Source organism: Fukomys damarensis, unplaced genomic scaffold (genome assembly GCF_012274545.1).
Source record: "Fukomys damarensis isolate Sample0158 unplaced genomic scaffold, DMR_v1.0_HiC HiC_scaffold_9, whole genome shotgun sequence".
Lineage (NCBI taxonomy): Eukaryota > Metazoa > Chordata > Mammalia > Rodentia > Bathyergidae > Fukomys > Fukomys damarensis.
This window is the reverse complement of record NW_022900921.1, coordinates 45,292,823-45,320,036: the sequence shown is the minus strand read 5'-3', so window position 1 is coordinate 45,320,036 and position 27,214 is coordinate 45,292,823. Positions and strand designations below refer to the sequence as shown.

The 27,214-nt window shown below is 44.6% G+C and overlaps 1 protein-coding gene across 1 annotated transcript in view; it reads right to left on the bottom strand.

Annotated features, from left to right (window-relative positions):
• Positions 1–569: 569 nt before the first annotated feature.
• Positions 570–27,214, bottom strand: part of Il1rl2 (interleukin 1 receptor like 2) — a 34,483-nt gene continuing 7,838 nt past the window's right edge. Inside the window, exons 4-10 of the mRNA XM_010630694.2 lie at positions 24,536–24,710; positions 21,610–21,684; positions 15,189–15,318; positions 14,340–14,476; positions 8,777–8,920; positions 2,471–2,632; positions 570–985 (exon numbers count right to left, since the gene is read on the bottom strand). Of these exons, the coding sequence (XP_010628996.2) occupies positions 570–985; positions 2,471–2,632; positions 8,777–8,920; positions 14,340–14,476; positions 15,189–15,318; positions 21,610–21,684; positions 24,536–24,710 (1,239 nt within the window). The remainder of the gene's footprint in view (positions 986–2,470; positions 2,633–8,776; positions 8,921–14,339; positions 14,477–15,188; positions 15,319–21,609; positions 21,685–24,535; positions 24,711–27,214) is intronic.

Sequence of the window (27,214 nt, the reverse complement as noted above, 5' to 3'; positions counted from 1 at the left end):
TGGCCAAGAGCTGACCTGAAGGACCCTGAATGAGCTCATGTAGGGCTGACAGCTAACTTTGAGTATTAACCTTTGGTGAGGACCAGGGATTTAACTCAGTGGTTCTGCCACCTGCCTCGCAAGTGCAAGGACCCAAGTTCGATTCCTGGTACAGAGAAAAAAAAAAGCACAGTAAATATCACCTAAGGACCAGAGCCCTGGGGACACTGGACAGGAAAAGCTCAGTGTAGCCCTCTCTGGTAGCCTCCTTATGCCACACAGTGCCCTCCTGGCACCTGGACTGCACAGGCCCTGACCTTCGGATCATGGGTTAAACCTTCTGACACCTGGACTCTGCTCTGCAGCCCTCTGCTGCCATCCCCAGGGCCCAACACAGAATATCCCAGCATTAAGCCTTCAGAGAACTGCTGTCGTTCCCTAAAGAAGCAGCTGTGCTGATCAAAACAAACAACAATGACAAATACAAGCCTTTGCAGGACACAGTAGGACAGCTCCAGGGCAGGCAGCCTTGTGCTTTCTGCAACCCTGGCTGGCAGTGAGCCACCAGGTGAGTATGTGCCCTGCCCGGGTCAGTGGGTGACCGGCCCCATGGTGGGCTCCCACTTGCCCGTCGTGTAGTTGTAGGGAGTGTGCCACTGCAGCTGACCCAGGGGAGACGGTGGGTACCTTCTGGGTGGCATATGGTACCTCACTCTCTTCCAAAACTTGGTCTTGGCACACTGTGACTGTTCTGCGGAGTCCCCGCACCACCGCAGGGCCCCGTGCTTCTGCTGGATGTACTGGATGGACTCCGGCATGGTGCTGTAGTCCTCCATCCTCTCCAGCTCAATGAGAATCACCTTCATCCCATCCTGGATGAGCGCATTATAGACTGCGATCTGCTCTTCTGACAGGTTCTTCAGTAGGCTGCAACTGGACACAGGAGTGAGGATGACAATCAGCCTCCTGCAGAGCTTGATGTTCTCATCGATGACGTTGGCCACAGCTGGAATGAAGAAGGGACATTCAGAGGAGCTGGAGACTCAGACCGCCTGGGGCAGAAAGTTACGGGGAATGTCAGAAAGGATCCCTACAAGAGAAAAAGGACTTTAAAATACAGGTAAGGGTAGAGTTTTAAAATTTTTAAATGTCCAGCACCTCCCCTTGGAGCCTTCCTAGCTTTCTCTGAAGAACTGGTCTTCTGTGCTAGTGAATCATTGTCCCAAAACCCACAATTATAGCACCACAGATCCCCAGAATAGAAGGTCTGGAATAGATTGGATAATGACATACTTTTCTTTTCTTTTCTTTTTGGTACCAGGGATCAAACTCAGGACCTGTACTTTCAAGGCAGGTGGCAGAACCACTGAGCTAAATCCCCAGCCCATGAACATACTTTTCTTTTTAAAAAAAGCAGATTTTTAGAAGGACAGAGGAAATGTAGTTAGCTCAAATGCTGTGTTAATCTTGTAGTTGTGTTTTCTTCTTGCTCTTTACAGTTACCTAGGTGACCAGATCCATATGACTCATTGGGAAAGCACATAGCACACCCTGCTGACAGCTGGGTGGATGGGGTAGGGATCTCAACAAACCTGGCTCTGCAGACTTTATTGGTATGCAAGTGCCCCCCAACAGGATGAAACAGTAGGCTCTCACCTGCACAAAGGTAACTTTTTTTCATATTTCTAGCACCTAGACCAGTGCCTAGTGTGTAGAGGTTCTCAAAAAAGATCTGCTGAATGATAGTCCCCAGTGGGAAGAGGCTATCTGCTTTAGAATCTGATCAATTTGCTGCACAACCATCAAAGACAGAGGACAGGAGTTTTGGGGCTCCACGTCTGGAGCACTGGGGCGGATTCACACTGCACTTTTCCCAGTGAGTTCTCCAAGTTGAGGCAGAGAAAGGAAGGTTCTTATCCCTATCTCACGGGCGAGACAACTGAGGTTCAAAGATGGTGAACAAATTTAGGTGCAGGAGGAGCAAGTGGCTGAAGTTTATGAAATCAGCTTTAAACAAGACCTGATTTATATATTTAAAGTGATGGGAAACCTCTGCAGGTAGTCACAATGACCGGAGAATAAATGATCCCACATCCCCAGACTGTCACTGGACACCCGTTCGTGAGACTGGGTTAACCATAAGTCTCGGAGGTAAGGCTCACATTACTGCCACCCATGAGGCTCCCAGACTCTGTGACACAGCCATGAAATGGAGAAGAGAGGAGAGCTTGGCTCCCACACTCGTCCCAGGATTGCAGCTCCAGAGTCTTGGATAATAGACTTCCTGCAGTCCATGGGGAAGGGTGTGGAGCCACCACCCTTTGCAATGTGAAAGACGGGAGTAGTTCCTTGCTTGTTTTGTTTTTTGTTCCTCTCATTTGTGGCGCCGGGAATGGAACCCGGGTCCATGTGCATGCCTTTGTGCTATGACCCCAGCACCAACAGGTTCCATTTTGGTCACTTGCTGATTTCTACCTCACTTAGAACCCACCTTGTCCGGGGAACTCATCCCGGCCGAATATAAATAACTTATATCCGCACTGCCTCTCCAGCACCTCAGGCAGGAACTTCAACACCAGCATGTCCGCCTTGTGGCACTGGTTGTCCCTTTCAGGCTTGGGGTACAGGACGTAGGCATCGTACAGCTTCCCATCTGAAAAGGAATGGGACAAATTCGTGTCTGGATCCCACCAAGTTTCCTCCCATGCACAAAGAAAGCACCTGCATTGCTGCCACAGTATCCTCTGGCTTGGTTGTGATAGCTTCTAAGTGCCTGGCTAGCTGGCCTGGCCCTGCCATGCTACCACACTGCAGTCCCACCAATAGCCCAGAGGGGATACCCATCCCCACTGTGCAAGAATGAGGCTGTGACAGGACATCATCATTATTTCTGCAGTTCCTAATCCATCCTGTTTACTAACTCTAAGTGCACAGCTTCTTGTGATGAGGCTGCAGATGAGAAATTAGAGGCTCCACCAGCATTAACCTCTGTGGATCCTGGACAAGAGAGGACAGTCCCCAGTGCACCGGCCACACAAGCTGAATCCTGGCCAAGCAGCCCCACCAGTGAATTCCAGGACTGCAGCAGGGAGAACAGCTCCTGAGTGAACTCTGAACCCACCATGCAGTGCGAAGCCAGCGTCACAGCCCCAGTCTATGTCCTGAGGAGGGGCAGGTGTTTGTGAACAGCCCTGAGAGCAGTTGATGCACACGCAAGGGCCAAGACAAGCAAGTCACAGAGGCTAACGAGGAGGATTGTTCCTGTTCACAGAGACAAAAACACTGAAGGCACGATGAGAGGGCAGCTCAGTGAACAGGAGAAACAGCAAAGAAGGAAAGCTCCCCCCTGTCTGGAGTTCTCAAAGAAATCCACAGGGGATGTTGGGCAGCTCTTGGGTTTGAAAAACCAGGGAGGGTCTAGAAAAAAAAAAGTGGAGGAAGACAGGTGGGGTGGCAGCTTGCAACAAGTGCAGGAAGGGTAGGTTGGTGCCTGCTGGGGAGTCCTGAGCATGAGAAAGCCCTGCAAGCAGGCCTGGTAGGGAGAGCAGAGGAGGAAGCTGTGTCAGCTGCAGACATCTCTTTGGGAAACACAGCATGGAGCTTCAGGTCCTTTGGAAAATCAAGGCAACCTAGTGAGAATCAGCCAGGCCAAAGCCCTTGCTTTCCCTTTTCATGGGAGTTTATCTGCTGCACAGACACAGGCACGGAAAGGAGTGGGTCTGGGATTAACAAGAGAAAGCAAAATCTCAAATTGTTCTCCTCTCATCTAAATAACAGTAGGTGCTACACACAGAACATGTTTTCCTGCTGCCTTTTCATACTCTGTCAGCTCTCGCACCAACCACAGGGACCTGAAGGTCTCTGCTCACCAGCATGATAATACACACACATGCACACACACCTGCAGCTGTGCACACAGGTGCAGTTACATACATATGCAATTGCACATACCCTTGTACACATGCACATTTACACATGTACACACACACACTTGCATGCACCTATAGCCAAACACATGCAGTTACACACATCTGCACCCATGTACAATCTTGCTCACTTGCACAGGGGCATGTACACGCTTGTGTGGATCTGCATCTGTGCAAATACATGGACATATACATGCACATGTACACGGGTATCTGCACAGATGTGTAACTATGCAGACATGCACAGTTACTCATCTCTGTACACATAAAACTGTGCACACATGCAAGCACACACAAGCATGCTCCTTTTCTGCTTCACCATCCCCGTCATGGAAAGAAGCTGTGTGAGAGCCCTGGCTCCCTGCTCTGCCCTCAGCAGGCCCTGCCCAGAGCTCTCAATCAGGACTCTGTAATGAGGTCTGATTGCAGCTTGACTTTACCAAGGCAGGGATGCAGAGTTCTAAATCCTGGGCAGAGTGAATTTTAAAGAATAGGACCACAGGGTGTGCATTAAAGGGATTGCTAATTTGTGCCTAGACATGGCCCAAACCCTAAACAGCTAAAGTCCTCTGGAGTCACAAGATGGGAGCAGAAAGGCCACAAAGTGGGCATTTTTCTGTGTGAAATTTGATGTCATACATTTGATATTCCAGAGCTGGAGAATTTTTATGAAGGAAAAAAAAAAACAGAGAAGGATTCTATGTTGCAGCCAGCACCTGGGCTCATGGTCCCTGTGTCCTAGGCTCTGCCACCGGCACCTTCTCCCCCCCCCCACTGGCTCTGATTAAAAAGCAAACAAACCACTTTTGCTAAGTGCATTCTCTGACATTACTCCACATCCACTGCTTCTAAGCAAGGAATGAGGACACAGGTTCTCCTTGCTGTCCAAATAGAAAAGGATGTGGGTAAAAAAAAAAAAAAAAAATCTTACACCTCAAAACATAGAATGCCCCCACTTCCTGTTTTTCTTTTTTTTTTTCTTCCTATGGTTTCTTTTTACTCCAGCGCCAAGCCCAGAGTCCCTCACAGAAGTTGTCTCATGTGAGAGAGACAAGCACCCCACTGCTGAGCTACATGCCCTGCCCTCTGACTCAGTTCTGAATAAAGTTGCGTCTTGCTGACTTATTCTCTTCATCATTTTCAGATAGGCAATTTGTAGTTTGTAATCCAGTAACCAAGATTTCAAACATGCTGCAGCCCTGGGCTTTTGCTTCAGCCCTCCGACTTTGAAGGTCCTGGTCAGCCTGCAGCTCCCGGCATTCTTGGCTTTGCTCCTCACAGTTGACTGAAAGGGACATGGTAGGATCCTTGGATTTTAAGTAAGGAAACTGAGACCAGCCAGGCTGTATGATTTCTCTGAAGTCCACAGCTCTGATGGAAACTCAAGCCTGTTGTCCTCCTGGGGCAGACAAAACAAGACTCCAAGATAGGCGACTCACAAAGCCTGCCCCAATCTATCCTGTGCCCCTGTACCCCTGTGCCAGGTTGTATTCTCCAGAAAAACCGAAGCGAGTGACATTTCTGGTCCCAAAGCTCCTTTCAAAACTTCATCTACAAAGGGCCAGGGATTTAACTCAGTGGTTCCACTGCCTGCCCTGCAAGTGGAGGGACCCGAGTTTGATCCCCAGTACCACAAAAAAAAAGAACTTCATCTACAAAAGCTGGAATCCATTTCCACTCCTTTAAAACTAGTTAGTCTCAACAAGTAAATAAATGTGGAAATAAAGCTGGCTCAGCCTTCATAGCTGCCTTGACAAGTGGGATGTGGCAGATAGGACACTAGAAATTCAGGTTACACAGGAAAACACACCTTCCCCACACCTCTCTTGCTCCTGCCACACCTGACTCAGGGAGTGGCCGCCATGCTGGGAGAAGGAGGCTGCTGGGAGAGATTTTGTGGAGAGGGGCTGAGGCCACCAGCCAACTGCCAAGGTCAACTTCCGGTCATCAGCTGAGGCCCCAGACACCCAGACCTGAAATGAACCCACTGTGCCTGCTTTCATTCCTGGACTACAGAACCCACAAGCCAGACAGATGATCATCTCACGCCATTAGCTCTAAGGTAATCTGCTTCCCAGTCATAGTTACTGGTACAGCAACTGAGGAGATAACCACACAAACAGTAAACGCTGGATGCCTCCTAACGGCTGAGTTCATCAAGAAAATTCCAGAGATGTAGATCTACTGGTGAGTGTTCTGAGGAGGTAGGGCCACGTGAGCCACACACTCCACCTCTCTGTTACAGGAGCTGACCATTTCTCCACGTCCTGGCCAGGTCCTTTCATTTTCTGAGAAGATTCCAGTCTACCCTGGATGGCAAAGCATCTGTGTGTGCCCTAAATGGCTGCTGACCAAACATACAACAGTTCATTTGATTACTGTGTGTGAAAGATTTCCCAGAACACCCAGCAAAACTCCTTCCAGCTGACAGGGCTGCAGACAGGTTCCAGCAGAGGGTGGGGTTCCTTCTCTCTCAGATGAGTCATGATTCCTCCCTTGTCTGCCTGCTGAACTCAGCCTCACTGCGCGCTCGGCACAGCGTCATCACTTGTGGCTGGAGTCACACTCCTAGGAGTCACAGTGAGTCATGGGGGATACACACAGAGGGACCGGAGGAGACCACGTCAAGAGGCACAGTTCCCTGGTAGGCAACAAAACAGAAAGCAGCCAAACCACTCAGACCCATGTCAAAGAAAGTAAATGGTGTTTGGGATCCCCTTCTCAACAGACACAGCCAGGACCAGAGGACGGTCTGGAGGGTGATATAGGGCAGCCTCTGTGGGGACCACAGCAGAGAGCAGACCCAGCCCCCAATCTAACCACTCTGTGCAGGGCCAGACATGCAAGGTCATGGGATGCTTTTGCCATCAAGAGGTGTTTGTCACTTTCTACACAGTTCAGAAGTCCCCAGTATCTGTGATTATCATTGTTTTGTTTTTCATTGCTGGGAAAGGAGCCCAGGGTCTCACACATGCCACACACAAACTTGACCACTGAGCTCCAGCCCCGCCTCTGGGCTGCCTATTTTGCATCGGGAGATCTAACTTAGAATAGAATCCAAGGTAGCACACCTGTACTTATCAAACACAGACAGGCACTTGGGCTGTGACTTTCTATGCCAAGCATGCATTTCTATGCCCTCCCTGTGTTGGCTACTGTAGACCACACTTGGGCACCGCAGACCCTGCTCATGCCAGCCCTGCACATCTCTGCAGTGGGGAGGCACCGATAAGCCCACTTCCACGTACACTTCTTTCTGCCTTATAGGAATTTTTCCATGAAATTAGGGGACATTCAAGCATATTAGTGCTTTTTTTTGGGGGGGGGCGTTTTTTGAGACAGAGTCTCACTGTATAGTTGAGACTGACCTGGAACTCACTATGTAGCCCAGGTTGGTCTTGAACTCACAGCGATCCTCCTGCCTCAGCCTCCTGAGTGCTGGGATTACAAGCGTGCACCACCATGCCCGGCCTATTTCTGCTTTCTTTACAGACCTTACTAGATCACATCCATTCTGAGGCCTAATGTATAGAGAGCCACAGGCACGAAGGTGAGAAATGCCTGTCCCTCTTAGGTTCAGGCCACTTGGAGGCATCTGTGTGTCAGAGTGCTGACAGGACACAGGTGCCACAGACGCAGCATGGTGGGGCAGCTTGCTGGACTGCAGGTGAGCAAGGAGCTGTCTGTGCCCACAGCTCTGCTGGGTGCTTCCCTGGGCCCTCAGCATCGTTCCAGACAGGATGTGACCTCCTCTCCTCTCCTTCCTTCCCTTCCTTTCTTTCCTCCCTTTTTTCCTTTTCTTTTATTTCTTTCCTTTCTACTTCCCTCCACCCCTTTCCTCCCTTCTTTCCTTTCTTATTTCCTCCTTCCCTTGTCTTTCCTTCTTTCTTTCCTTCCTCTCTTCTATTAGTTTCTATCTGGATATCCCCTAAAGCCTCATGAGCTCCTGGGTGGAGCTTTGAGAAACAATTGGATCCTAGCGGTGTGAGAGTCGTGGCTGAATTGGTCCAAAGATGAGTTTACAGCTTAATGTGATGTTGGGAGATGAAGCCAGATTGGAGGAGGCAGTCAGTCACTGGGGCTTGGACTAGAAGAGTCCATCTCCCTTCTCCTTCCTTGAGTCTTCTCTGCTTCCTGTCCGCCTGGCCGTGGACTGCTTCCCCCGTGTAATGCCCCTCTGCTGTGCTGCCCTGCCATCGAGCTAGCCGACTATGGACAGAAACCTCTACGAACTACGAGCCAAAATAAACCTCTCCTCCTTTAACTTGTGCATGTTGAATGTGCATCCCAGCAGGAAGAAAGATGACATTTTCCTTCCTCTCTTCCTCCCCACCCTTTCTTTTCTTCCTTCTTTCCTTCCTCTTTTCTTTGTCTTCCTTCCTTCCTTGCGTCTTTCCTTCCTTTAACTGAGAAAGAAAAGAAATTTAAACTATCTTTCTAATTTCACACAGAGTAAGTAGAAAATTCAAGTTCAAACTCGGGTCCACCCCTGTCCAGTCTTGAGAGGTAGAGACGTGACTCTCTCCAGGCTGTGGCTCTTTGCTCTGGAGAAACTCCCCTCTCTAACACCAATGGAGGCAAGACCCCCCCACCTCGGCCACTCACAGTGAGACCCTGGAGATGAGCTGCTCCTCCTACTTCGCGAGTCCTTCCTGGGCACTAGAAGCTTACAAGACTCATGTGGCAGTGAAGCTGGTGACTGTGGACTAGCATTTCTCTGAGACACAGGAGGGTCCCAGGAGGTTCTGTCCTCTAACTTTGCCAACACCATGAAGTTCACATTTGTAAATATGATAAAGGAAAACTTAGAATGGTTATCCAGATGGTGGGGATTGATTTGGACATATTTTGTAAGGAAGACACATACTCACCTTCTCTGGTCTCAGCAGAATGGAAGGCACTTCGATACCAAAGCACGATGTCCACCTTGAAGAATCTGTAGACACCCAACACCGAGATAACCACGACCGCCAAAGCAACAAATCCTCCTATCAAGTACTCCTGAAAGTCTGGAGCTACAGGTGACAGCAAAATAGAAGAACAATACAATCACACTCTCCATGCCTGTGGATCACTCACACATGTCAGGTAGAAAGGCATCCTGTATCACCGAGGGCACAGCTGAAATGCTTCTTTGATGTTAAATAACAAGTATGGAATGGGAGCATCTGACCTAAGCTGGACCATGGATTTTAGGGAACAAAGAGTCCCAGGGAGCCTGGCAGACGAGATCCTTGAAGCCCTGCTTACAGGTGGCAGACACAGGGTGACTCAGAGTTTGTGACATCCACTCTGACATCGCCCCATGTGACGGCCCCACAGGCCGAGCCTCAGCACATCTGCTGGGAATGTCTCTGGTGGTCTTGCAGCATGTTAGTGATGACGATCCTGCCACCCTGCTTCGCCAGGCACTCTGTACACAGCAGCAGAGCCCCTGTCCTAAAGAAAGAGCCCCTTGCATCTCCTCCCTGGAAGCCTCTCTGCAGGTGCCACCCAGTGGTCCCCATCCTCCTGGGGTATCAGTTACACAGACTCTGAAAGGGAGTCCCACTGCGTCCCTGAAGCACAAGCTCCTACAGCCCATGAGTGGGCACCAAGAGGTGGAAAAAAAGGAATCTGGAGAGAGGACAAGAAATGCACCTGAAGAGTCTCCAGGAAGGAGGGAATCAGGAAATCAGAAAAGGGGAACCAGGAGGGAGGAAGAGGAATCGTCCTAGAATCTACCTCATAACCCACTTGCTTCATGGACCTTCCTGATCCTCCCCTCACTCCAGGTTGTGTGGGGAATGGGAAAGAGAAGAGTGGAGTCTTTCTCTGAACCCCCAGAGAGCACTTTTTTTTACCATTTTATTAGTGCACATTGTTGTACAGAATAATGCGTTTTATTGTGATAGATTTGCACATAATATATTTTAATCATTTATTTCCATCACTCTCATGCTCCACCCACCACCCTAGCTTCACTTTTGGGGGGTAGGGGTTCAATGGATGCAATATATTTTTATCAATTCATGCCCCTTATTGCCAGGCCTCATACCACACCCTTCTTCCCTTCCTCTTATGTAATAATACAGGAGTCTCCCCTTTCTACTTTCTTGTCATCTTTTTTAGATTCCAGATACTAAGGAAACTGCAATATTTGTCTTTCAGAGTCTGTCTTGTTCCACTCAAAAGAATGGTCTCTAGATCCAACCATTTCTGCAGATGATGAGACTCTGTTCTTCCTTATGGCTGGACAGGGCTCATTTGTAAACACATCACATTGCTCTTTCCTTCATCTAAAGTGCTCATCATGCTCCACCCTATGCCAGCCACATTGTGGTGCCAATACCTTGAGGTCCTGGACCTCCTGTTTATTACTGAGCACCTTTAAATCAAGATAAAGAGCACTGAGCAAAACACACAGGTGCCCCTCACCCCGAACTGACCCACTGATTCAGTCCCTGGGCAGCCAGGTGGAACTGCTCCTCACTCTGAGGGCCAGTCAGCCCTTGGGGTCCCCCTGGCTCCTCCCCACTCCCCTGTCCTCCACTTTGCCAGCACTTTTCATTCCTTCTGGAGCAACAGCACCAGCACTCCCTCCAGGAGGGTCCAGGCCTGAGGAGGCAGAAAGTGCACTTCTTGGTACCGCAAATGGTCTTGAAAGGAAACCTGAGCCTGCAGATTTATGTCCACACACAGAGCCCCTAGCCAGGAAAGCAAGCCTTAAATACATCATCCACTGCAATCAGGAGTGCTGATACTCAGCTGAGCTTTTCAGTGAACTCAGAGATGATGACACAGGGGCAGGAGATTCACGCACAAGTTCAAAGGCAACAGGGACATTGAGACAGAAATAAATGGAAAACTCAGTGCTGAGGTAGCAGCTACTGGAGCCCATGTGGCCATCAGCATGGAGATGCTGGATGAGAACAGACAGGAGGAGACAGAGGACAGAAGGGGACAGCTGATCTAAGCAAGAGCCCAGCGAGCCTGCCTCAAAGAGACCAAGTAAGATTCATTCAAAGCTGGAGGTGTCCCTACCCAAATTAAGGAAGTCAAATGGGGCAGCTATCACCTTCAGTTCACCCCAAGCAAACCCACAGGAAGCCTGGATTGAAGAGAGTGAGGTTCCTAAGAACTCAGGGTAAACAAAACAGAGTGTAGCTACCCGAAGACACATTTCCTATGACTGAGAAGTGAGGTTGGCAGGAATGAATGGACTCAAGGAGCAAGAGCTTCCTGATGAGCTGAAAATAAAGGGGACAAGGCATGGCTCCTCCCATCCCATGATTGACAGGTGAGGAGGAGGGGGCAGTGTCTTCCCCTCTAAGCCTGGGCTGAACTCAGAACCCTTCACAGTACAGGTTGGCCTGGAAACTATCAAGCAGTGTCAGGCTAGGTCAGTTAATAAAGCATGCACACTTCCAGGGTGAGATGGATTTAATCTGTGAGCCCTCAGTTTCATGGAATGTCGAAGGCATCACAGCTGGCATCCCCTTTTTCCAAGGTGGACCCGGAGTCCCTCTCCTCTCTGACCTGACTTAAGCTGTGTTTCTGCTGGAGGCTACAGGGGAGCACAGAGGTGAAGGGGTCTCCGAGGTCTGCACTGCTCCCTGATTGAAAAACAATTCTCCCCTCCCTCACTGCAAAGGCACCTCCTCCATCAAAATATGGGGCCCACAGAAGAGCCACCACTGCCAGTCACCTAACTCTGTTCTCAGCAAAGGGAGGTGACCAAGAGGCGCCTGGGATAAGGTACATGGGGTGTCCCTGAATGTCAACCAGGAGTGCCGGTGTCCTGGGGAAAAGAGGGGCAGGGGACCAGCAAAACCACAGCATCTTGGAGAAGAGACTACAACACCACTGGAAGGTACTGGACCACACAACATTCCCAAAGCAACGAAACCAATCAGAAAACTAATACAACTATCCAATTTGTGGCTGGAATCAGAGCAGGTAATTTTTTAGAACTCACCAAATGTCAGTCTCTGTGCTTGCTCTGCCAAATCATCTCACCTCATTCTCCCAGACACTGCACAGGTATAGTGACAGCAGGTACAGCCACCCCTGAGCATAGCATCACATTAAATAGAAACGCTAAAGAACATCACCTGGCAACTTGACTCCTAATACAGAAAGGAAGGCTGCTACAGGGTACCGGGCACACACAGAGAGCTGCAGGGTGGGCTTGCTTGTTGGCAGCGTTAAACGGGAAACAATGCAAATGACCATGCATTTCCAGCAGAGGGGACCAACAGTGACCTAGCCGCGAAGTAAGAAAAAGGAATGGGCTGGGCTGCTGGTGCCATCAGCCGTGTATCAGTCAACTGGACACCTCAACAAATTATCAAGTCCCATGAGTAACTGTGCTATCTAATTCTCTCAGTGCAAAGCTGAAATACTGGCAAAGCCAAGCCAGACTTTCAGGAATATCAACCAGGATGAAAAGGCGAAAAAATAACTTTCCTACACTTTGGAGGAGTGATTACAGCGGTACCTGACTTCATGAACGTAATTCTGTCCACAATTCTGGTGGAAAAATTGAAATGGACTTCCCCATAAGGTCCACATTGAACTAATCGATGAATTTGATTTGGCTCATGACCAATTCAGTTCATGATCAGAATCATGCAAAGAGTTAAATTTGGGAATCGAGAGACTCTTCAGCTCTGCCAATGCTCACTTGTTTGTTCTTGGTTTGTTTCTATGTTTTTCTTAATCCAAGTGGTGGCTTTATATGCATTTGTTGCATAATTATTTGATATGTTATATGGGTGATCCATGTATTCTTTCCTTTATGCATGTTTTATTTCACAATTTTAAAAAGTTTTAAAATTCCAATTCATTCTCAACAACCCTCCATGGAAGGTACTATGTTCCTCATTACAGAGGTAAAGAAACTGAAACACAGAAAAGGTGAGTGACAGTACTGTGTCACACAGCTCACACAGCAAAGCCAGGATCCAAGGCCGGAAGCCAGACCTCAAAGCCTTGGGTTGAGACTACCTCACTGTCTTGCGAATGGCACTGGGCAGGCGGGAAGAGACGCAGCTGGCAAGCACCACAGAGGAAGACCTGTCTAGAATGAGTGAGAACTAGCAGGCATTGGAGTGAGGGGAGAAGAGGAAGGAATCACGGTGACCCCAGACTTGGGGCCAGAATAACCTGGAAGACAGGAGCTCAGGCACCATTAGCAAAGCTAAGACCAAAAGCAAGAGAACCAAGAGGTTCGAGAGGATAAACACACTGCCCAACTTCAGGCATGGCTCTGTGGTCACTGAATGGGCTTCCGTGTGGACAAGCAGGACACAGGCAGATTTGGAATCTGTTTGTACTGCACAGAGGACAACAGAAGTCGCAGGAGAAAGGAGGCCATCAGGGAAAGGATGCAACCTCAGGAGCCCCTGGAGGACCCACTGGAGCAGGGTGAACTCAGCCCCCACCACCCACCCTAGTGAAACCCAACGGCTTCCCAAGGCCCTAGTGAGCCACTGTTGTGGGCTCACTGACAGCCGGGGCAGTGACCCTGTCATCTGGGTCACCAGATAGAGGCAGAGAGCAGGCACAGCCAGAAATGCAAGCTGCAGTGAACAGGTCCTGCGGCTCACTACACTAAGGGGGCAGTGGACGCCTGAGGGCACAGCAGGCGCACAGGTGCTGCTGCCGGCTCTGTTCGGCAACTGCTATTCTATGTGGTGGTCTAGAAAAAGGTTCTTCACAGGGCTTGAGCTAGAAGTATCCAAACAATGGGTAACTGACCCCAAAGGGGTACTGGAGACCCGAGCACTCTCTTGTACATAGAAGTTACCCCACTATATTCACAGGATGTTAACAGTCAAGAAGTAAATTGCCTTGGTAAGCCACACAGCATCTCACAAGCATTTCACACCCTACCCCAGTAGGAGTCCAAAGGTATCCACAGGGTTGTACTTTCCCCCTCCACTCTTCACTGGCTGGCTCAGTGAGCCCCAGTCCGTAATCAAAAGGTTCCCCGCATACTGCTGAATACAGTCTGTGTGCTCACTAGGAGAGTAGCCCTCCTACTCCCATATTCCAGTTCTGGATAACTTTTCAAAGGTACATAGTAAAAATATGCATAAGCATTTTTACTGTGCATCAAATTAATCATAATAATGTATAAAGCTAAAACTCACAAGGAATTGACTAGAAAAGTTGAGCAATCCAGTTTAGCAAAGAAAAATTTGGTTTTCTAGAATGTCGATGCCCAGAGATCTTAATGTATACGAGTACTGTGCTTTCAAAGCTACTCCCACAGAGTCACAGCCTCACTCCAAAGAAAAGACCAGCTTCTCCCTGGCCAGAACACCTTGGTTCTGTCCTTTGCCACCCGGGGCATCACCTCACTCCAAGCATCTGATGGCATTTGTCTTTCACATCCGGTTCCTGGCTATCACCGAATGCTCTGGTCACTATGAGCCTATGGGACATTACCTGGGAGCCTTAGCATGATGTAGGCAGCAGATACCCCGGCATGGCATGTGAAAGGAAGGCCATAGTCCTCCATCTTCACTTCTAAGAAGGTGATGTTGACCGTGTAAAAAATGTGTTCCGGAAAAGAGACATTGGTTCTATTAAAAGAAAAAAAAAGAAGTCGATCTTTTAACATGAGTGATATTTACCCAGCATCATTTATAACCTTTATTCTGAACATAAAGTGCTTCTTGTTTTTCTGAAGAATACCTTGGATGGTGATTGGACCCTGAAAATAATGTCACTGAGTGGCCCAGTATGAGGTGTGGACGGTGGAGTGACAAACCTGTCTTTCCTCCTGGTCAGTGATGGGGAAATGTGACCCTGTTGATGAGAGAGCCTGGGACCAGCCTCCTAGTCCTCCATAGGCCTCCTACCTTGCCATACCCCACGGCCCACAGAAGGCCCTCTGCTCTCTGTCCTTCCTCTTTTACACCACCGGAGTTACACCTCAACAAGTGAGTTTATAGCACATGCTGCGCAAGTGTGCCTATGTTGGTGCTGGTTTCAGTGCTTAGGCTTGACTGCCACACTCAGGAAATGCCTGAATGCAGCAGGAAGAATGCTGTCACTCTATGGCTCACTTCTGGTTTGCCACACGTCCCCGTTAGGCTGGGGCTACTGATAACATTAGCATCCCAGAGTTCTCTGAACCCAACGCTGGGCCACGCTTGGCCCGCCAAGATCTTAGAACAACAAAGCCAACACTGAGTAGGAGGAGGCGGGAACCATTAAAATGTCCACTATCTATACATTCATGAAGATGGAGAAGCACGTGTTAGTTTTAGAGAAGCCAGGAGGAGCACCTACTCGATTCCCTCCTGGATGCGTTTGGAGTCGTTGTAGTAACTGTCCACCACGGTGTCGTTGACTTTCCAGCATCGGAGGTTCGTGTTCTCCTTGGTGTCTGTTATGTTGCAGTTCACAATGAGCATGGAGCCTGTGGTGACCACATTCATAAGTGTTACGTTGCAGTTGTGCAAGTTTCAGCTATTTAAATTGTTCAGCTCCTCAGGCACAAATGCATCTTACTTTTGAGCCTTGAATATCTTTTTATTAGGAGAAATGCTCCAGGGCCAGTGTTAATCTGCTTCATCCTCTCTCTGCACAGATGCCGGGAGGGAGGAAAGATCTTCCAATGTGGAAATTGGCATAGGCTGACAGTCCTACAGCTTCTGATGAAGGTTTTCTACAATCATAGGGACACAACTACTTCTATTCCTAGTGATATTAGCAAAGAACTTCACAGTTTACAAAGTACTGCATGTGTACTTTCTCCCTCCATCTATATACCTTTGAAGTAATCCAACAAGGCAGAAAAAGAGGCAATGTTATTATCTATCCCCATGTTACAGGTGGGAAAATTGAACTTCAGGCCCATTGGGTGGCTTACCAAGGTCACACCTGAATTGGAGTAAGAAATGAGACACAAGCTCCGGGTTTCTAGTTCCAAATCCAGAAATATTCCTACTTTTGAAATGTGAACTCATCACCCTTTCTCCTTTTCTCCTTATTCGGTCTCCACATATATTCATAAATCATATTTAACAAGCTTGTGATTTTGCATTATTTTTCCCTATGAGCCCAATAAATCCTACTTCAAATTCCAAGGAGTGTTCTTTGAATATCTACTGTATTATGAATATAACGTATATATTGAAAAATATAGAATAAGTGTAAAGTTAATGAATTATGATAAATCAGTCCTACCTCTTCATCCATCAAGAAAATAGTGCATCCCAGTAGTGTACTCCAGAAGATTTCCATTTTCCTTTCTCTACTTTATATTTTAAATGATTTTAACTTAGTTTTTTTTTCTGGTACTGGGGATCAAACTCGGGTCCTTGTACTTACAAGGCAGGTGGTGAAACCACTGAGCTAAATTCCCAGACCTATTTTAAATTATTTTAGCTTTCTTATCCTGCCTAAAATGAGACATCACACATCTCACTAGCTGGTTCTTATGCATTAAAAGTGTCTTGACTATTATAAGACTCATACAGCCAGAAGCTATTAGAAAACTATGAAATGAAACTTCCTTAATATGATTTTTTTAAAATCTATTTTTAAAAACTTATAGAAATGTCACACTGAACTGTTGAACACTTTTCCTGTGTGTGTGCATATGTGTACATTGCACATGTGTGTTTTAAGGGCACATTATATATTTACAGGTTCAGAACTGGATTTTCAGCAGTATGAAATATTTCCCGCAAACAATGCATTTTGCCTTAAGATCTCAGTTAATATAATTAATATAATTATACCAACAATATTTTAGTTAGTATTTATATTGTATATCATTTTCTATCCTTTCATCTTCAAACTTCTTGTAAACATCATATGGTATTTTTATTTTTTAATCCAGGATGACTAATTTTATTTGGAGCATTCACCCATTTATTAACTAATGACAAATGTTATATTAAATCAGCTATTTTAGGTATGTTCTATGTGGTGCATTTACTCTATAGTTGGCTTTTCTTTCTTGCCTTTTTTGGATTCCTTGCCTGCTTTCCTTCTGCCTGTATTTCTTATTACTTTTTAGTATTACATTTGACTATGTGTTTTGTTTGGCTTGGTTTGGTTTGGTTCCAGGGACCAAACTTGGGTCCTTGTGCTTGCAAGGAAGGCGGCAGAACCACTGAGCCAAATCCCTGTCCCCAACTATGTATTTTTAAAAGTATTATTTTATTGTAGTTCTAGACAATAAAACACATCAAATTTATCAAAGTCTGATATAACTGATACTTTTCCGTCACCTCTGACACTGTATAGTTCTCAGGGCTCAATTTCATTTACCTCACTCTCGGCAGATAGCAAATGCTGTTGTGTATTTTCATCTCATAGGTATTTTAAATGTTGAGCTTTATGAATTTAGATTTATTATGTGGGGGCATTTTCCTGCTACCTGCAGAACACTGCAGTATTTCCTTCATTGTAGGACTATAATTGACAACATATGCTATTGTTAGTCTGTCATATTTTCACTGGTTAAAAAATTAGCAGGTTTGGGGTTCTTTAAGCACATTGTTTCTGTTACAGTGTCAACCAGTAATCTTATTATTGCGCACAGAAAGCACTTTTCTTCCTTTCCTTTGAGACAGGGTCTCACTATACAGTTCAGGCTGGCCTTGAACTCATGGTGATCCCCCTGCCTCAGTCTCCAGAGTGCAGAGATTACAGGGATGAACCACCACACCCGGCTCTTCCTTTTTTCTTACTGTTAATACTTTTTCTCTTGGTTTCCATATTGTGCAGTTTCACAATAGACTGTGTAGGTGTCATTTTACTTTCCTTCATCTTGCTTGGGATTCTTTGCTTCTGGGATCTTTGGATTGGGGTCTCCTACCAGTTTGGGACATTCTCAGTGTTGCCTGAGAATAAATAGCATTGCTTCTGCCTCTGCCTTCTCTCTCCTCTTCCATCAGAGACACCAACGCTCTGCATGTGTATGTGGTGTGTGAGTGTATGTGTGCGCATGTGTGTTAGATCTGTGCATTCTCTTTCTGTACATACTCTCACATCCAAACTTCCTGTTCTTTTGTCTCTGGGTGCTTAGTCCTAGGTATTGTCTCCTGACCTATATTTTAGCTCATTAATCCTCTTTTCAAATATATTTTATATTCTCTTAAACCTCCATTTACCTTTCTGTTTAGGTACTGTATTGATCAGTGCTGGACATTTGATTTGTTCCTTTTCCAAATCTGGTATGCTGTTATTTCTAATTTCCAGCTCTCTTTTGAACGTTTCAATCCTGTCTTTCCTTAAACACGCTAAGAACAATTTGTTTTAAAAATGTGTGTTTAATATTTCCTTCTGCAGCCCAGTGGATTTGTTTTGTTGCATACATTTTGCCGCCTAGAATTTACTGAGCTGAAAAGGATACAAGTTTTCAAGTTTCGGAATACAAACCAGAGAGGGGTCAAAAAGAGGACAGAGGGCCAGGGATTTACCTCAGTGGTTCAGCCGCCTGCCTGGCAAGAGCAAGGTCCTAAGTTCGGTCCCCAGTACCAAAAAAAGAAAAAAAGAGGACAGAGAGCCACTGGACACAAGGAAAGCATCAGACCCTGGGCCATGGTTGGCAGGGGAGGTCTTGGGTTTCCTGCTGGGTGAGCTGGGAAACCCGGGACAATTGGAAGCACGCACCATGTAAAGGATTGCTCATTCATGGCCAGCAATGCGTCAGTACCTTGGCTAGTATGATAATATATGTTTAAGCCTTATCAGTTCCACAGACAAATGTATGCTTTTTTTATTGCAGATGAATTTCTTCATATTTTGTTGGTTTTCTTCTTGTGTGAATTATTTGCCCCATTTAGATTGGCATTTTCTCCATTTGTTGATTTTTTTGTCATATGTAAGTAATCTCACCCATGTTCTGTCCTCTCTACTACAAATATTTTCCCCTAGTTTGCCCTTTACATTTTAACTCTAGTATTTTATATATATTCAGGTGTTTGCCTTTTTAAAGGCTAGTCTAATTTTTTGATGTTTTCATTTGTGATTTCTTCCCCTGTGTTTAATTGCTTGATTGTTAAATGTCTGGTTTTATGTTTAGAAACTATAATGTTCTGGTGCTTAATACTTTTATTACTATATGGTTGAATTAAAATGTTATCTAGAAAAAAATTCTATTTCAATTTAGCACTTACAATTGAAATAAATATGTCAATATGCGGGGTTTTTTTAACCCTCTGATGCTTATTTCTCTGACACTTCCTGTGCATCTGGAAAGGGACATTTGTTCTTTGGAAGTGACATGGTTGCAGTCCCCATTAAAGGCAGGTGTCCACTGACAGGTAATTGCCTAGGTAACTGCATCCCAAGTAAAAACAGGCTTCACACAGCCTAGTAAGATACTTAATAAGGCCTAGAAAGCTTGCCCATATCAACTTAATATCCTGTTATTTAGGTATATAACAATAATATTGACTTTGAAAGTTTATTTTATATTAGAATAAGTACTACTGAACAACTACTAGTAATTCCAAATTTTAGATACTTTTTTTTTAAATGTTGAAATAGATCATTTAAAAATATATGTTTATCTTCCTCCTTAAAGACTGCTACTTTCTTAGCCCAGCATGGCAGCACATGCCTGTAATCCCAGGACTTTGGGAGACTGAGGCGGAAGGATAAGATCAAGTCCCTGCTATTTAGCAAGACCCTGTCTCAAAGTAAATAATAAAAGCAGCTGAGGATATACCTCAGTGTGGAAAGCCTTGGGTTCAATCCTCAGTCTGAAGAAAAAAGGCCTAGTTTTTAATTGTCTAAATACATTGGATTAATTTTTAAAGACAGGAGTCAGAGAGTGGGGGTCAATTGAGAGCTGTAACAGGCAAACCTTGTCTTTCTGAGCGCTTGTGAATTCTATAAAAGCATCAACATGGTGAGTGGTATGTACCTCGTTAAACAGATTTTTATCTCCCTAACATTTGTTGTTTTATAAGTTTACACTTTTTTTTTTTTTTTTTTGTACCAGCTATCAAACTCAGGACCTTGTGCTTGCAAAGCAGGCACCGTGCCACTGAGCTAAATCCCTGGGCCCTAAATTTTACATCTCTAAGTCTTATATTTGCGTTCCTCTGCCTTCATGAGATTACATTTGCTACAATCTTTTCTATTTCTCCCAAGCCCCATTCCTCAACCATTCGACCCCTAAACCAACTATAAGACTCAGCATTCTACTTTTTTTTTAGTTCATTATTTTCTACTTTTAATTTTGTTGTTTAGTTATTCTTTTCTTAGAAAGTTAAATGGCTTTTCATGCACTTTAATCATTTATAAACTTACTTGCAGTAATATTTAAAGTTAAAAATTTATTTGGAGTGTAGCATTGGTCTCATGCCATGAAGTTGGACTTGAAGTATTGTCACTGTCATTACTTCTAAATAGTGTCTACTAGGGCTTCAGTTTTATTTTTAACCAAGGAAAGCAAATGATTAGAAGACAATTTAGTGGTTGTTTAATTTTTTAAATTTTTAATTGACAGTAACCACATATTTATGAGTTATAATATGATATTTTGATGTAAGTTTACATTATGATTATAACTAAATGAAGCAAACTAATGAACCCAGCACCTCACATACTAAATTAGTTTTTTTTTTCATTGTTTTGATTTGAGTTCTAAATTTCTAGACTTAATACATTGTGGTTGGTTGTACCATGTGGTGTTTACCACTTCCTCTTTTGGTTCTGCAATTTTCATAGCTGTTTATTAGTCATTTATTAAACACATTATTCTTACTATATTAATCAAATATTTTATAACCTTATTTACTTATTCAATCCATCTATACCATAGCATATTAAACTCTCCCAGTACAACTAAACCAACTCTGTCTTCTTATTGCAGAACTCTGATATTTCAAATGAGACTCTTAAGTTTTACATATTTTGATGAACTGATATCCAATACATAAATATTTGTATTTGGGGAAGCACTGTCATTTCCATTAGTATAAAGTGATCCAATTAATCATTTACTTTTTTTTTCAGCCTTAAATAATATTATCAGCCTGAAATCACCCAACCTGATTTTTTGGGTTAATTTTTGCAAATGATAACTCACTTACAGAGTTTCTTTAGTCCCTTAGACCATGAGTCTTTACATATGTGCTTTTGAGAAAAGAGTTTGTAACTAGATTTATAAAATCCTAATTGTATTTTAATATTTGATTCGATCTGAGTAGCTATTTTGAATGGAGACTGTTTTTTAGAAGGTACTTAACGTTTTATTCTACTAGTGACTTCCTTTAAGTTTTAAAAAATGGTTTGATCCTCTTTTTCTCTACTTAGATCACAAACTGGGGCAAAATTTTTTGGTCCTTTCCTATAAATGAAGGAATATAACATGATCATTTCTCCTACTCCTTTAATATTCTTTCCAGTAGGAGACAATATAATCCAGAATTCCTGGCCAAAATTATTTACCAGTAGTTTTATCTTATGCCATCTTTTTCAGGAATTAGTTTTATGTTTTTATTCCCTGTGCATAAACACATTTATAGTAATCACCTAGGTCCACATTATTCACAGCTAGAATCCCAACATCCTGGCTTCCCTAGGCTTCAGCTTTCTTGATGAACTCAGGTATATCCAAAGCTGGAAACTAGGTCTGAATGAGATTCGCCTTCACCTTTGAAATTCAAAATGCTCACTAGAATATGCGGCTATAATAAGCTTTGCCTTCAGTGATGTCAATGAATCTGCCAATTTTACTCACCAAGTCGCACTTCAATGGAATTATTCTGAGGATAAATAATCTTAGGAATTCTTCCTCCAGGTCTACCTCCGTCTGCTAAGAAATCACACCCACAGGAAATTACATTAGAATTCCCAAATGCTTTCCAAATTATATTCCCAAATACATTAACATGATACTGTGAAGCATTACACTTCTAATAAACATTGATTAAGGAAAGAAAATCCGTGATGTGACAAAACATCACTTCATAAATGCATCTTCTTTCAACAGGAAATGAGTGAATTGCTGAGGGGAAAAAAATAGGAAACTAGAAACTGAGCTAGCAAGAAAGTTCAGTTCAGCTACTGCATATGTGGTTTAAATGTAAACCAAAAGGATGTTATGATAAAATTTCAGTACTTAAAAATATAAACACAGAAGATGTCCTAGGTGGAAAGAAACAACGCCCTGAACTTACTGTTATGTTGAGTTCCCTCTTCCAACCTGAATTTTCATGTTGTTCCATCACTTCCTCTTCTGTATTCTCCAGCTTCTTCATGCCAACACCTCCACTTTACAATGCCATCATAGTTTTGACTCCTTGGATCCCTGCTTTAGCCTGTTCCCTCCTTTTCTTCTCTATTTAGCCACCAAAATTTGGCAATCACCTGCTCAGTCCCACATTCCTCATACATTTGGGGTGAGATGTGGAAAAATTATGAGGGAGGCTAGGAAAAATGCAAAAATATCATGGCCTTTGTAATGGCCATAACACTTGGACACACTACAAACTACTCAAACACAACACTCCCAAACAAAAATTATCACCAGCTAGTCAATGGGCCAAGTAGATCACACATAGAAAACAGAAGTCATTCTGTTGTCTATTCGATCTCCTGCTTTCCTTTCCCTCATTACACTAGCTCGTCATACCAGCATCAACACATCTCACTAGCTCTGCCTCACTGCCCTCTCGGACCCCGAGCTTCATCACGGCAGTGGTCATGGATGTTTCCTTATCATCATGTCCTGTCTGTGCCTAGTACAGGACCTGGCTTACCAGCACTCAGGGATGAAGTGCACAAGAAACCTCCCCTGTCCCCCTCTGAGTGCAGACCCCCAGACTCTCCCGTGTATCACAGCAGCCTCTGTGTGGCCTCCAATGTCCGGAGACCCTTCAGTCTCTCTTGCTTCCAACCATCTCAAGGCCAGTGTCCGCCATCACAGGTGCAGTCACGTAAATCTGCCCTCACTGGCATCCTGGACCTTTCGGGGCCACATGGTGAAGCCTACGTGTCTGGAGCCCCCTGAACTTGTCCCTGTTCAACTCTACTCCCTCGCTTTCCTCATTTCACAATCGTCGTGCTCTAGTGAGATCTGTGACACATCCAACATGAGTCGTGATGCTGGACACATCCACACTTTGCCTCACACTGCTCTCTCTGCCCAGAGACCCCTTCTCTGTTTTTTTGTTCGTTTTGCTTTTTGTTTTTTGTTTTTTCTCATGGCCATCAAACCTATGCACCCTCCCAAACCCAGATGAGATCCTGAGTCTTCCTGGAAGCCTTTCACATCACTTACTTGCCACCCCATGGCTCTTTTCTGGTCCTCCTGATCCTAGCATATGAGGCTAAAGTAATCCATTTATACTTCTAGGTTCACTCCTAGCAGGCTGGGAGTTTCTGCATCGATGGAGCCAATGTGTTTTTTAAATTTTTTAAATTATCATGACCCAACAATAATGCTTGCCAGACAATGGATCATTAACAAATGTTAATTGAACAGGCATAAAATATGGACTATTGGACCCACATTCTTCATTCCGTCTTATAAATTCCACCTTTCCCAACCCCCCCTCCCCAGCTGCCCATGTACAACTACAGCATTGCGGCAATAAAAATAAACCAGTAATTAACTGATCTGTAGCCAGGCACCAGTGCCAAGAATTCAAAGGTGACCAAGAGGAAATGTCTTGACTACAGGAAATGTAGTTCTTGGCTACAGGAAGAAAGTTACAACTGAAGGCCACCCAAAATACTGAAGTCACCTAAGTAATTTCATCCGTGATGTAGAGGATGAGAGAGGAAGGCCTGTGAGTGGGAAGAAATGGGAATTATTGAGAACTCAGGGCCAGGGTTATCCGGGCCCCTCCAGGTGAGCAGCACCAAAGGGAGTCACAGCACCAGGCACTAGCCAGGTATCCAGTACTTGGAATTAGAGACATACTTCTGTCCCTCTGATGAAAAGGTACAGAAACAACTCTACTGAAGAGCAAGCAAAAACTGTAAGAAAAAGCTAGAAAAGTCCCTAGCCCCAGGTGTTTAGAAGGAAAAGTGCCTGCCTGGGCTTGGAGGCCACACTACAGGCTGTGTTCACACTAGTAAGTGCTGTGATCTTCCATGAGTTCTCCCTCCTCCGCCTCTATAGAATGAAGGGGTCCAGCTAATTTAGTTTCTTCTACCAGTAGGATTAGGCTTTGAAATCTGCAGAGCATGTGTTCAAGAGAACTGGCCATCTTGAATTAGGGACCAGCACCTCTTGGGAAATGGGTCTCCCAGAAACATGTTAGACACCCTGGCTCATTTAGAGCCAGAGCCAGGGAAGGTCAGTGCTAAGATGGCCATTGAAATCCATCACAGTGCAGGCTGGGGACACTAGGATCATGGTAATAATATCTGCCACATACTGAACACCGTGAGCCCAGCAGCAGCCCTACATGCATGATCTCACTTAATGAACACAAACAAACCAAGAGTTCTGAGTGTTCTTTATCTTAAATAGGAAAACTAAGCTGCTCGTGCCCTCCTGCCTCCCTCTTCTTACCCTCTGATCTAACAGTGACTTGTTTGAGACTCTGCTAATTCTTGGGAAAATCAAGATCCAGATAATTTCTGCCCAAGGCCTGAAACCAGCCCACTCACCTAAAGGGACAGGAAGACTCAGTGACAGGTGTCGACATACTTACTGATGCTCACAGCGATGCTATTTAAAACCATGTACTGGATCCCTGGATGCCCCTGGTGCTTCAGTATGGCTGTGCATGTGTACTTCCCCCCATCCTCAGCCGAAACATTGTACACAAAAAGCTTCATATCCAAAGAAACAAACTTCTGCGGATCCCGGGTAATCTCTTTACAGTCCTAAATTTCAAAATAACATTCTAGTCAATGAGTATATGGGAGTAGTAGTTGCACTCCTAGTTAGCTCCATCCTGTAGGGAGATAAATCCTGTGGTCCCTAGATCTCAGTTATTTACCACCTAAGCACAAGGTAATTGATACAAGGATAGATAGATAGACAGATAGGATAGGATAGAAGATGGATGGTTGGATAGATGATGGATGGAAAGAGAAAGGAATTCCTTCCTCAGTCCCTTTGTGTGTGTAATCTATATATATGGAATCTATAATTGTATCTATCTAACATCTATCTACAGAATGTTTGACAAAGAATACTTCTTGGGGTTACGCCATATGGGATTTTTTTTGGAAGGACAAGATTAGGCAGGAATGCCCTTCACCACATGGCCAATCTCTCCCCCAGACTCCCATCAGCCCGGGTGAGTACCAACTGCTTCTACCATGTCACAGACCCAATGACGGCTTTTCTACCTATTGGGGTTTTTACTTTACAGAATCCAAAATAACTCTTTACCAACATCCTAAGCGGAGGCCTGCACAGCACTCAGGCTGTGCAGAAGGTGACACATGACTTCTCATATCACCCAGGCCTTCACTGTGTCAGCAAGGAACAACCTCAAAGCCAACCAACATGAAGACTCAGGAATGCTTGTTTCTCTTGTCCTTCTCACCCACCATCCAGAGGCTGGACTTCCTACTGTCATCCACTCAGAAGCTCACACACTCAGGCTGGTCACCACACCTGCTTCTCAGGGGGCCCTACCAGCTCCTCTATCCTATTCCACTCCACAGAGCAACTTCCTGGCCAACTGAGTGTGCTTATTCAGTATAACACCTGTGTTGTCTTTCCCAGCACCATGAGAAGCCTCAGCCACACAGGTGAAGACACAGTCCCTGTCTTCAGGAGACTCACAATCTAATAGATAAAACAAACACATAAACCTCTAATACAATAAAAAACTAATTGCACAAGTGTTGAACTTTCTCCTCCCTTAGCCAAGCAGAGCTCACAGTGAGTGCGTGTATATTTACAGTGTGCATCGTGACTGTCTAGAAGTCCTACAGTGTTTCCCTATAAATACTCTACAGGAGAAACCAGATTATCATTAGACAGTTGCCCACCAAACGGAAAGGGAGTTACCATTAACAGTTAGAGGGATGAAAACAGCAGACTCTGGTGGAGGGACGCCTCCTTCTTTGGAAGTCATTAGACTTTAGCCACCTCTTCCCTGGGTAGACCTAACTGCATAGATCCTTCTAGGCATGATCCTTGGGCCTTCCTATGATTCTACTGTTGAGCAGACCCCTTTTGATGGACTTGTTCTTTCTTTCACAATAGGCAAATATTTAATATTAATATTTTGCCTTGGTATCTAAAGGTCATTCAGTGACAGAGACTTGGACTGCCCCTGTTTTCATCCACTAGGGCATTATTTCAGAGAATAAACTGCAAGGCGTGGTTTTCATTCTAAAATTTGGGACTGATGTCTCACTGTCAAGATTCAAAATTAAAATATGAATAATAATAGCAGCTAATATTTGAATGTCTCATCTTCCAGAAGCTAAAAAGAACAGTCATAACCCAGAATGTACAATGTTTCAGAGACACAAACTACCCAAGAGCATTGTGGCTAAGATACAGTGGGTATAAAAGACTGATACAGACAAAACTGGTGAGGCATGTCAGGTCCTAACCAGAAAATCCAAACACCAGGATGGACACCTGAAGCTTTAAAGACAAAAATCCCCAAGAAGATCAATTGATGAATAGAAAAGATTATAACAGGGCCAATCTAATGACCAGGAAGCAATTTATCACTCTATTTCCACAAACCAAGGCTGAGTAGAGCCTGAGCAAAGTCCAATAGTAGACAGCAAGAAAGAATAATTTAAATCAAACAAAGCCTAATGAAACTTAGACTCCTAGAAAAACAAGAGTAAGAAAAACCCAAAGCTCGAACAAGAGAGGAAATTATAAAGATCCGAGCAGAAATCAATGCAATTGAAACTAAGAAAATGATACAAAAAATAAATGAAACAAAGAGCTGGTTTTTGAAAGAATAAATAAAATCGACAAACCCTTAGCTAATCCTATCAAAAAAAGGAAAGAAAAGGCTCAGATTCATGCAATCAGGAATGAAAAAGGCCAAGTCACAACAGATCCAAAAGAAATCCACAGGATCATGAATACCTACTTTGAGAACCTGTACTCCAATAAAATGGAAAACACAGAAGAAATGGACAGATTTTTAGATACTTACGAATTACCATAGTTGAATGAAGAAGACAAAAACATTTTAAACACCCCAATTACAGTCAGTGAAATTGAAAATGTAATTAAAAATTTACCAACAAAGAAAAGCCCAGGCCCTGATGGATTCACTGCTGAATTTTACAAGACATTTAGAGAAGAACTACTGCCATTACTCTTCAAACTTTTCAATGAAATTGAAAGGGAAGCTATACTTCCAAATTCATTCCTGGAAGCAAGTATCACTTTGATT